We start from the raw sequence: 12,642 nt of genomic DNA, 5'->3' as shown, positions 1-12,642 counted from the left end.
CACACACACAGGCTGGAAGCCCCCAGCTGCAGCTCTGCTCTGACCACTCATTGTCACCCCACCACCAGTCCTCTGACTCTGAGCCCTCTTCCCTGGGGGTTCCCGACTGGGGCCTCCCACCACTCCTCTAGGGAAAGGGTTAAACCTGCACCCCGCCCCATACACCTCAAACAAATCAGAATGAATGCTGAATAAACAGCCAACACCAGGAGCTTCCAGACAACCTACGGTAGAATCATAGAATCATAGAGTTGGAAGAGACCACAAGGGTCATCCAGTCCAACCCCCTGCCAAGCAGGAAACACCATCAAAGCATTCTTGACATATGCCTGTCAAGCCTCTGCTTAAAGACCTCCAAAGAAGGAAGGTAGTTATTGAGCAATTCATCCTGATTTGTTGGCAGACAGATTAGACAACATTGGCTATTTAATATGCATGTTTGTTTGTTTGTTTGCAGGGATATTAGATGCTGTTGCATTCCAGTGCTTTTTCCTCTAACCTTTGGAGAGTGTGGGCTTGTGAGAGCCTTCTCAGCTTTTGCCAGAATTTGCTGCTTTGGGATTGAATCCCATCAAAATATAGTGACAGTCAGGAAGCGGCCGTCATGTAACCTCTGCACAAACTTTGTGTAAACATATCAAGATGAAGACTTAATAAACAGGTTGTCCAGAAGTGACCCTCTGTCCACATGCGGAAAACAAGGGCCAGAAGGGCCGTCTTAAGCATATCTGGCGCCCTGGTGCGAAGATCCCCCCCGGCGCCCCCTCCCGCCCCGTTTTCCAGCGTGGCTGTCTGGCGGGCTCAGCGTGCAGTGCGGCTGCCGCAGGCTCAGCAACGCAGCGGCCCCCTGGCGCCCTGCGCCACCCAGCCTTGACGTAGGGCCGGCCCTGAGGGCCAGTCTTTTTTCCTTAGATTAGGAAACAAAATGCCATAAACCTTGATGGTGCTACATAATAAAGGCTGCAATTCTAAATGCATTAGCTAGGGTGTAGGCTCTCCTGAACACAGTAGGACTTGTTTGGGTAAGCATGCAGGGGAATTGTGCCCAAAGTATTTTGGGGGTGATTGTAATAAAGAGAGTCTATAAAGATCAAGGAGAAAGTTGCTGTTTGATGGACAAGATGGAACAGATGCCTGAGAAGTTTGAGGCCAAGACAGGATCTACTGACAGTTTCTTGTCCCTGAGGCTATTGCTCTTCTCCCCCTGCACATTCAACTTGGATTTTGTAGTGCTGCAGGCAGATCTCAGCCACCATCACTCCCCACCCTCCAATCAAATCGTTTGCTCCCTCTCACATATTGAGAAATTCCAAGTAGAGGATGGAGACTTCCCCCTGGTGAAAAAGGATGACCTTTTTCAGTCACACTTGATGCTTAGAGCAATTCTACCTTCAGCCCATATTATATCTCACTTGTGGCCATGAACAGGGCTGGCTATGATTGGACAGTGTTCTCGAAGCTACGAACATGAGTTTGACCAAACTGCGGGAGGCAGTGCAAGACAGGAGTGCCTGGTGTGCTATGGTCCATGGGGTCACGAAGAGTTGGACATGACTAAACAACTAAACAACAACAACAAATACTATTAGGCAGAGTGAGGAAGCTATGTCACACAGCTGATTTTGAAAGTCACAGCAGGACAGCACCATGTGACTTTTAAATTTATTATTATTGGTTTTTTGCTCCCAGGGAGAGGCGCTCGTAAGATGTTGTGCCTCAGCTGCCAACAGCAATTGACCAGCGTAGGTATAAGGCACTTTGACTTGGGTTGCATTTGCAGCAAAATATCTGGAGCTGGTCCTGGCAGTGAAGCCTCTAATACAGAGTGGCTGAGCTGGGATGACACTTAGCCACTCGGCCTTGGGGTCTCTTTTGACTTCGTTGTTCTGTTTAATCTGGAGGATTTTGTGTGTGCGTGCGCACACACAGTACAATGAATTACAGCATGCAAAAGTTTCCAAAGCACTGTACATACATTATTATCAGGAATTCTTAAACTAGCACTCTGTGACGTAGGATGGTATAGCACCTCTTATAAATGAGACTGAAGCCTCATTTATGAAAACACCAATCAGAGGCGACATGCAATGCCCACAAACAGTTCCCTGAATTGTTTCCTTGAAATCCAGCCTGAAGGGATGGGCAAGTGACTTTGACTGGAGAAGCAGCTTGGGGAAGGAAGGAAAGAAGTGGTGTGTGTGTGTGTGTGTGTGTGTGTGTGTGTGTGTGTGTGTGTGTGTTTAACCCTTTCCCCTCAGGCCATTTTCCTGACCAATATCCCCCCTTCCCGAGCTGCATTCCTACCTCCTATTTTTTTCCTCTTGTGGAAATAGCAGTCTGGGTGTGTGTAGATTTTGGCCAGAAAAACAGTGCAGTGGCCAGAAGCGGGGGGGGGGGGGCACGTCTAGAAGACCTGCTTGTTGAGTGCTCAGCCTGATTTGTCTGCAGGGAGATTAGATGATGCTGACTATTTACTGACTGTTCATTCTGATTGGTTTGTGGGGAGGCAGGAATGCAGATGCACCAAGGCAAGTGTTGTCCCACACTTCCCAGTGCATTTTCCCACCCCTTTCCTCATGCAGGAAGCCTGATATTTTGGAAGCCTGATATTTTGGGTTTATTGAGCAAGTTTCCCCAGTCACCTGCAAATGTACATCCTGGGGGGCTTATCCATACTCACCTTTATCCCTGCTCTTTCCAGACACAGCTTTAAAGCTCCATGTCTGAGCACCGTGTTCTTTTTCTGTTTTTTGTTTGCCCCAGAGCTTTCCCCATGAAAACCTGCTTTTTAAAGCTGACACACAACAAATGGCAATTTGGGTTTTCTGCTGGAGAGCGTGGAGGAAATGTAAGTGTGGAGAAGTCCTGAATTTGCCAGTGTGTGATTGAATCCCACCCAAAAAATAGTGACAGGCTGGAAGGGCCTAGACTCGAGACAGGACTCCTGTTATCAGTGATGGATGGATGGATGGAAGAGGAAATATCAGCAGGTGTGGCTTGCTGCATGGGGTGGGGGTGGGGAGCGACACCATCCAAATCTGGACCCATGGACTAAAAGTGCAGGAGCCCTGGAGCCTTCCTTTGCATCCCCTCATGCAGACAACTTGCCAGCAACCATTGCATTTGGCATGCTCCCTGGGTTCACCTGTTTATCTCCCCACTTCCTCCTCCCCACAGCCTTGCTCAGACAGCTCCCGCTCCACATATGCTGGCCTCCCCTGCTCCTCCTCACTTGCAGGCACCTGCTGCCCTCCTCATTTGCCTGGTTTCTCCTTCCCTTCCCCTCTCTGTGTGATGGGGAAAGAAGCCTTTAGCTCCCTGCAGCAGAGAGACAGTACCGGTTGCTGCTGCTGCTGCTGCCGCAACCTCAAGGACAATTCAAGGGGAAACCAGCAAAGGGAGAGAGGCAGGCAGGCAGCTGGACCAGTCTGCCACGAATCTTCTGGCAGTTTCCAAAGGTCTCCTCGTCAGGCACCATTGCCCTCAGAGGAAGGAGCCTTACAGGGGGCTAAGAGGGGACCACTTGAGCAGAGTTCGCCCCCACTGCCTCCCCACATACAGACAAAAGGAAGAGGGATGCAAACATGGGCATGCCAAGATTTGAACCTATAGCAGATGCTGGCCATTAACCATGGTCAGGAGCAGGTCTTTAAAAACAAACCACCCCCACACCTCGGAGAAATGCCTTCAATAGACTGGATATTCTGCCCCTAAACCCAGAGGTTTGAGGGCTGTTTTAGGTCACTCACTAGCTGCTAAAATTCACACTCTTCATTGTGATGAGGGACAGATCAACAGGCAGATTAAGCACATGATTAAAGGTAAAGGGCCCCTGACAGTTAAGTCCAGCCGCAGATACTCTGGGGTTGTGGCGCCCTTCTCACTTTACAGGCCGAGGGAGCCAGCGTTTGTCCGCAGACAGTTTTTCCGGGTCATGTGGCCAGCATGACTAAGCCGCTTCTGGCGCAATGGAACACCGAAACCAGAGCAGCACACGGAAACGCTGTTTACCTTCCCACTGGAGCTATTTATCTACTTGCACTTTGACGTGCTTTCGAACTGCTAGGTTGGCAGAAGCTGGGACCGAGCAACGGGAGCTCACCCCGTCACGGGGATTCAAACCGCCGACCTTCTGATCGGCAAGCCCAAGGAGGCTCAGTGGTTTAGACCACAGCGCCACCCGCATCCCCAAGCACATGATTAGGGCATTAGTAAAGCAGAGGCAGAAAAAAATCCTCGTTTCTAGGGTTTTGTTTTTTTGGGGGGGAATCTAAGTAGCCACCTGGAAAACCTAGAAAGAATCTATTTTAATTTCAGCATACCTGTAAATTTGGTGTCATTTTGAGAACTTTGCCCTGCATCATCTTGCATTACCCTAGTGGGCTCAGCTTCCACATTAGAAAAGTAATGGCCCGTGATCATTTTTTTTTTTTTTTTAGTACATCAGAGGTGATGAATCTTTTCAGCCTGCGGGCTGCAGATTATTAAATGCATAGTCTGCATTTCTAGATTACTACCTAGGATTCCATTCAGAACACATATACCCTTTGATTTAAAACAGCTGCACGGGTCACTGCTCATCTCCAGGCCCAATTCAAGCTGTTGAAAGTCCATTAGTGTTTAAAGTCCTTAATGAACCCATGCCCCAAATATCTGAGAGACCACTTCCTTCCCTACAGCCCCCCCCCCCGGAGTTAAGATCAGCTGGGGGCCCTGTCTTGGTAGTTCTGCTACTGTCAGAATCTAGGCAGGGGGTGGGGGATGGCAGCTCAAAAGGGATAATTCCCTGCAAAAGCCCCTAAATTGTGGAACTCCCTCATCAAAGAGCTGCACCTGGCACCACCAAGATACAGTTTGGGATGCATGCTGAATATGCACTTCTTCCCCCTGGCCTTTAACTCCCCATTCTTTATTTCTGATTGCAATTTGTTTTAAATGTTGTGTTTACCGGTAGGTTGGCAGGAGCTGGGACCTAGCAATGGAAGCTCACCCCGTCACTGGGATTCGACCTTCTGATCGGCAAGCTCTAGGCTCTGTGGTTTAGCTGTTAATTCAGACAACTCACAAGTGAAGAAGAGAGAGTCAGGGGCAATTCTTTGTTGTTCCCCCCAACAGCTGGTAACTTTATTTTTTTTTTAAAGTATATTTATTGAAAGATTTTTGAAATACAGAATGAAAAAAACAATTTTACATTGCCAATATTGCAAAAAAGAAAAAAAAGAAAAAAAACAATTAAAAAAACAATTCAGAACAAAAAAGAAAAGAAAAAAGAAAAATACTCAATAATATCCCATAATTATAACCAATTCCGACTTCCCCGTCCCATCCTTTCTGAGTCCACTTTCATCCCAAAATATACAGCTTCCAAATTATTATAAAAATACAACTTTTTAAATTCATTATTCCATTTTTTCTTATAAAAACATATAAATCTTATTGATCGATTATATTTCCCCATTAGCCTCTAATTTCTCCTCAAAAATGCTTCACTTATTTATCAAATCTCATTTTCGGTTTCCCCAGATGCCTCAACTAGCTGCTTGGAATTTCCAATTTCAAACCTATTTAATCCGTCCATAAATTAATCTGAAATCATTTTCATCCAATCCCTGCTCTGACCCACTCCGATCCAGTCCATTTTTCCCCAACCCCTTTTTCTTCGTCCCATTCCTCTTTATTATGAACTAGTGTCATTCAGCCCGTTCAGTAAACGGGCGCTAGCCGGGTGGGAACGGAGGGGAAGCCCTGGGACCGTGCAGGCATCGCCTCTGTCGAGCGCCTGAGGCCCACCAGCCCCTCCTCCGCCTCCTCCCGCTGTCCCAAGTGGTGATGGCCTCCTTCTCCTCCTCACCTGAGGAGAAGGAAGAGGCCTCTGCCGCCGCCTCCCGCAGCGCGCCTCAGGTAAGCATGCTGCCCCTCACTCTCCCGCCTCGCCACCCCCACGTCACACCGCCGCAGCTCCCGCTCTCGCCCCACCTGCCAGCGAGTGCCTGAGACCCACCGGTCCCTTCTCTGCCTCCTCCCGCTGTCCCGAGTGGCGACGGCCTCCTCCACCTCCCTGCTGCGGCGGAGTGACGCGGGGCGGCGAGGCGGGAGAGCGAGGGGCGGCGTGCTTACCCGAGGCCCGCTGTGGGAGGCGGCGGCAGAGGACTCTTCCTTCTCCTCAGGAGAAGGGAGGTGGAGGAGGCCGTCGCCACTTGGGACAGCGGAAGGAGGCGGAGGAGGGGCCGGTCTCTGCGCTCCAAGTCTCTGCGTCCAATCCCTGTGTCTGTGGGGCACATGCGCAGTAGCGCAGACACAGGGACACAGGGACTGGACGCAGAGACACAGGGACTTTATTATATAGGATTCCCTAACCTTCCAGAAATTCCCTCCCTCTGATGTATTGTCCGCTGCCGGAGCTGCACTCCTCCTCTCTCACAGGGGGTGCGTGACTCCCAGCCTTCTCATCTTCAACTTCTGGAGCTCCTTGAATAACGCTTGTAACCTGAGCTCCCCCTCTCATGGGCAGTATCAGGTTTTCATTTGTTTGCTCCTCGTTGCTGCAATCAGAGTTCCTTTTTAGTTCAACTTCCATTGGGGTTGTAGATTGTTCTTCCTGGCCAGTCTGGTTAGCATCCACGATGTCTCCTCCATTTGTTTTGCAAGCAGATAAGATTTCTAGCGCTTTTTCCAGCAAGATCCCCCAACAAGGTCCATCCATCTGCGTGAGTTGTGTTTTCTCCATTTCCATTCTTTGTTGTCTCAAATTACATGGAGTGACTACGCTGCTTTATCCAAGATGGCGCAGTCACTTAGTTCAATAAATCAACCATTTTAATAAGCAGATTCCCTCTTAACAAATTCTTCGATCTTGCTTTTATTATTTTCTCGCATTTATTTCAGTTCAAAAGTCAATATTCTCCACTTAGCAATTTCGCCGTGCAGTTCAAAAGTCCACAGTCCTGGAAACATTATTTCCCTTTGCAATGTAACAATGTGGCTAATCTCCGCTCCCGGTTCCCGTCCCCAGGTTACAGGGAGTTTGTTCCTTTTGCAAATCTAAAGAAAATTCTTGCAGGTTCCAATTATTTATGCTTTCTTCCCTTAGTCCTGCCACTAAGGGAGGTCAAATGTTCTTCTTTTTGAGGATTATAAAGTTCAATCCATGGTCATGGCTGCCGGCAAGTTAGCTGCGTCATGAGCCACTCAGTGCAAAAGGGATTGACCTCCGTTTTTAAATCTACTTCCTTTGCCAAATTCTTTCCCAATAGACAAATCTTGAGATTACTCACAAGCAAATCTTAATGTTTTGGAGGTATCTGCTGCTCATTTGGAGGTATCTGCTGCTTTGCGTCCAAGACTCCGTCCCCACTCAGGCTGCTTTCGGTTGCTCTGACGGGCTAACCGGGCAGTGAAGGGGACTTTACGGGGCACTGCTGGATGACCATGTCCTCAGAAAGCCCAATCTGAGGTTTTTCTCATGTAGCTTACCCCTTTCTCCGCAGCGCTAGGGACCTCGGAGCCCGAGGCGATCCTCGCCGCACGGTGATGGCAGCAAACATCTGGTAACTTCACATATAGGAGGCAGTATTTGGAATCACAGCAGAGATTCCAATGCCAAGATGGGGTAGGAGGGGGAAGCAATTGGTAGCTAAATCTTCCCTTTTGCCTCTGGAACCACACCCATTGACCAACCCACATAGTCGCCCATGTAAGTCACAGTGGTAAGGAGAGGGGAAGTTTGAATATGGGCCTGAAAACATGTTCCAAAGCAACTGGATGAGATGGGATCAGGGAGGAATTAGTGTCGGCACTACCCTCAGGGAGCCCTGGCTAGTTCTTTTGAGTGCCATGGTTTTACTGAAGCAAGCTCTGTGAGTGAAGTTTCTTTTCCACTTTCTCACCATAAACTTACTGTCAACTCTTAGGAACACAGAATTCCATTTTATATGGAGTCAGGCCATTCGTCCACCTAGTCAGTATTGTCTACACTGACTGGCAGCAGCTCTCAAGAGTTTCTGGCAGGGGTTTCACCCGCCCCCCAGCCTATCTGGAGATGGTGGGGGTTGAGCCTGGGCCTTCTGCATACACCGCAGATACTCTGCCCCTGAGCTGCACGACCCCCTTCTCTCTTCCCTTGCCATGAAGTTAGAACTGAACAGATGATGAAGCAGGAGGGGATCCATTTCTGACACCAGAGCTTTTAAATGTCAATGCTGAATGGCACAGAGGATCAAAAAGGAAAGGCAGAGCTCACTTTCTCCCTTTGATGAACCGTGGCCTAGGCAATGACACTGGTTTATGCAACCGTCAAAGAAGGATAGCAAGCTTTGGGTCAAGCTGCCCGCAGGAGGGGTGAGCCACCTTCTTTTCACGGACTACCAAATCAAACCCAGTTGGCTATTAGCGGCTGTCTGTATTAAGCTTTGACGGCCAACTAGCCCAGTTCCTTTGCTGTGTCGAGGGAAGCAGAAGCTGGAAGCTAAAGGTAACACGGCTCCACTTCTATCCATTTATACTGGGAGTGAAACTGCACATCCTAAACACATTTACTAGGAAGAAATTCCCATCTGCTCAAAAGCTGAAGGGGGTACAGACCATTATGCTGTCTGGGGATGGGTCCTAGGTTAGAGCATGCGGAAGGTCCCAGGTTTGATCCCTGACATCTCCAGGTAGGATTGGTTGATACTGAGCAAGGTGGACCAATGGTCTGACTCAGTGTAAGAGAACTTTCTATGCTCCTATGTTTTCATAGCTCAGCTGATTCATCCTCGCCTCATCCTTGTGTCCATAGACCAGACCTCAGATTGCGTTCAACTGGACTTATTTCCAAGTGCTTGCAGAGGACGACTAATGCTTGCTTTTTAGCAGTACCTTGGCCCTGACCCTATTATCTCTGAAGGAAACAACACTTCCAAAGTCTGAATCGGAAGTCTTCAAAGAACACGAATCAATTTTCAGCGTTTATGCCTCCAGCAATCCATCAGACAATTTTGTTTTTGAGTTGCAAATGCAGCAGCAGGATTGACTAAACACATGAACATCAGTTAGATTATAAATAACAATAACAATAATAGTAATAATCATGCCAAAGTGATTCACTATAATTAAACCTAGAAATTGCCATGAAGATATACCTGTCAGTCTAAGACTAAAACAGACTGTAATAAACAGCTGGTCTTGTTCCACAACTGAGAAGTAGCTGCATCTCAGCATCATAAGAATAGGGATCAGACCAAAGCACTCCTGGTCCTGAATGGGGTAACTGTGCCCCTGAAGGACCAGGTGCGCAGCCTGGGAGTCATCTTGGACTCACAGCTGTCCATGGAGACACAGGTCAATTCTGTGTCCAGAGCAGCTGTCTATCAGCTCCATCTGGTACACAAGCTGAGACCCTACTTGCCTGCAGACTGTCTCACCAGAGTGGTGCATGCTCTAATTATCTCTCGCTTGGACTACTGCAATGCGCTCTATGTGGGGCTACCTTGAAGGTGACCCGGAAACTACAACTAATCCAGAGTGCGGCAGCTAGGCTTGTGACTGGAAGCGGCCGCCGAGACCACATAACACTGGTCTTGAAAGAGCTACATTGGCTCCCAGTACGTTTCCAAGCACAATTCAAAGTGTTGGTGCTGACCTTTAAAGCCCTAAATGGTCTCAGTCCAGTATGCCTAAAGGAGCGTCTCCACCCCCATCGTTCTGCTCGGACACTGAGGTCCAGTGAGGTCCAGCGGTTCCCTCACTACGAGAAGCCAATTTTCAGGGAACCAGGCAGAGGGCCTTCTCGGTAGTGGCACCCACCCTGTGGAATGCCCTCCCACCAGATGTCAAAGAGAAAAACAACTACCAGACTTTTAGAAGACATCTGAAGGCAGCCCTGTTTAGGGAAGCTTTTAATGTTTAATAGATTATAGCATTTTAATGTTCTGTTCTGTTGGAAGCCGCCCAGAGTGGCTGGGGAAACTCAGCCAGATGGGCGGGGTATTAATAATAATAATAATAATAATAATAATAATAATATATTATTATTATTATTATTATTATTATTATTATTATTAGAAGCCCAGGCACATGAGGCCAATAGCCTTCTCCTCTTGCTGTTCACCAGTGACTGGTATTCATGAGACAGACAGCCCCTGTGGTAATATAAAGCCACCAGGGCAAAGAACCATAGAGGGCCTTGTCTTCCAAGTATCTGTCTAATCTCATTTCAAAGCGGAACCGCTGGCCATCACCACATCTCAGAACATTTCATTGTTTTAACTATGGTGCAGAAGTCCTCTTTGCCTGCTCTCAATTTCTCATAGTTCAGCTTCATTGGGTGACCCGGGGATCTAGTACTGTGAGAGATAGAGAAAAAACTTCTCTCAATCCACTTTCCCCACGCCATGCATGCTTTTTGCACTCCAAGGTGCAAGTGGACCTCATTCCGTGCACACAGCATAGTTGAATCCTGCTTGTTGTTGAGATTCCAAGATTCCCATCAGCCCCAACCAGCAGGGACAAATGCCAGGAGGGCAGAGAGTTGATTCCAGCAACGTCCAATGTTCCCCAGCTTTAGACTATGGGGCTCTAGGAGCCAGGATCATTGGCTCCTATTAATTCTGGGATAAAAATAAGATTTGCTGGTGATAATAAAAAGTATCATCATCATCAACAACAACAACAACAACAACAACATTGTTATTAATAAATTAATGAAAGTTATATCCTTCTCCCAAAGGAGCCCAGAGTGGCAAACACAAAAGGATCAAAAATAAAATAAAAGCACATTTAACACATTTCAAAACATGTAAAATTAGGACGAGATGGGACAGACTGGACTCTTCCATTCCTCTAATGAAAGTATGATAATGAGAATTCAGCAGGTGGAGTTTTAAAAAGACACTGGCGGCAAATATCATCACCTGCTTGTTTGCTGCAGAGCTGCCACTAAAGCAGGCATCCCCAAACTGCGGCCCTCCAGATGTTTTGGCCTACAACTCCCATGATCCCTAGCTAACAGGGCCAGTGGTCAGGGATCATGGGAGTTGTAGTCCAAAACATCTGGAGGGCTGAAGTTTGGAGCTGCCTGATCTAGATTCCTGGGGTTCTGGCTAACATGAAATTCCTCAGCAAAATATACGCTGCTGCACTTGACTCCCAAACTGTAGTCCAAAACATCTGGAGGGCCGAAGTTTGGGGATGCCTGCACTAAAGGGTCAGAAGCAAGAGCATGTTAAAAAGCTGGCAGCCTCAAAAATTGGCAAGTTTAAGAGCCAGTGCTCCTGGGTCCTGTTCTCACAGAGCAGGAGGATCTGGAGGCTCTGAGGTTGTGTCCCCAGCTCTACAGATCAGGGGCAATTCGAGTGGAGAAATACAGGTTTCTTAACAAGTAAGAGAACAGACATTTTGTGATCCAGGGGTTAAGGGTAAACTGCATGAGTCACAAAGCAAAGAAAGCTAAATGTGGGTAGTCCAATAACTGTAGTTTATCCCCACAAACCCCCATCACCCTTCACAAACTACAGTTCCCAGGATTGGGAGAAAGCATGCACTTTAAATGCGCTTGAAAGGCATGGGGTGTGTGCAGTCTGAATAAAAGGGCTAAAAACAATAAACAAAACAAAACTACAAAGCCAAAAATTCAAGGAAGTGGCCTGCTGAAACATTCCTAAAAGGGCCAGATGTTTTCAAGCTCTCACTGTAGCTGCGGCTTTAGCTGGTGTGTAAGGGTTGTGTGGGAGGGACCCAGGTGGCGCTGTGGGTTAAACCACTGAGCCTAGGGCTTGCTGATCAGAAGGTCGGCAGTTCGAATCCCTGTGACAGGGTGAGCTCCCGTTGCTCGGTCCCTGCTCCTGCCCACCTAGCAGTTTGAAAGCACATCAAAGTGCAATTAGATAAATAGGAACCGCTACAGCGGGAAGGTAAACGGCGTTTCCGTGCGCTGCTCTGGTTCGCCAGAAGCGGCTTTGTCATGCTGGCCACATGACCTGGAAGCTATACGCCGGCTCCCTCGGCCAATAATGCGAGATGAGCGTGCAACCCCAGAGTCAGTCACAACTGGACCTAATGGTCAGGGGGCCCTTTACCTTTACCTTTAAGGGTTGTGTGAACAAATGACATAAATGTCAGAGGTAGTAAAGTTTCTGAATACCAGTTCCTGGAAACCACAGAAAGGGAGAGGGCTCTTGTGTGCTTGGGTCCTGCTTGCTGGATTCGATTCCCTGAGCCTGTAGGCTCTCTCCTTTGGTTCTTAAGCATGGGAGACTGTGGGGATTGCCTGCCTATTCTGCCCACCCAGCCCTACCCAAAACCTGGTACTGTACCTTCAGTGGGGGAGGTCTTGAGTCTCCTGCAGAGCCCATTGACGTCGGTGTAGGTCTCCTGGACTTTCTGGATCGCCTCGGCCCCACGCAGCTCCATGAGGGAGCGCAACTCCGCCAGGGTACAGCCAAAGCCGCCCGCATGGTTGAACTCTCGCCGTTGGCTTTTGGGGTAGAAATCCACGGAGCTGTTCGCCATGTCTCCCATGGTGGAGGTGAAGCTGCAGCTGAGCTGAGCTATGCTGGGCAAAGGTGGGGGGAAAGGGGTTGGGGGGGGGTGAAGAGCTGCTTTGGGCTAGGTCAGCCTGGTAGACAGAAGGAGAAACCTGTGGGGAGGGAACAGGAAAAGCCACTC

General features: G+C 48.4%; 1 protein-coding gene across 3 annotated transcripts in view; it reads right to left on the bottom strand.

Moving 5' to 3' along the window:
* ATP2B3 (ATPase plasma membrane Ca2+ transporting 3) overlaps positions 1-12,642 on the bottom strand; it is a 134,032-nt gene that overhangs the window by 69,491 nt on the left and 51,899 nt on the right. For all 3 annotated transcript variants that reach the window (XM_035097072.3, XM_035097074.3, XM_088658692.1), the window contains exon 3: positions 12,291-12,613. In XM_035097072.3, coding sequence (XP_034952963.1) covers positions 12,291-12,495 — 205 coding nt within the window. In that variant the 5' untranslated portion in view covers positions 12,496-12,613. The remainder of the gene's footprint in view (positions 1-12,290; positions 12,614-12,642) is intronic.

Source organism: Zootoca vivipara, chromosome 15 (genome assembly GCF_965207765.1).
Source record: "Zootoca vivipara chromosome 15, rZooViv2.hap1.1, whole genome shotgun sequence".
In the NCBI taxonomy this organism is placed as follows: domain Eukaryota; kingdom Metazoa; phylum Chordata; class Lepidosauria; order Squamata; family Lacertidae; genus Zootoca; species Zootoca vivipara.
This window is presented reverse-complemented; position numbering and strand designations above follow the sequence as displayed.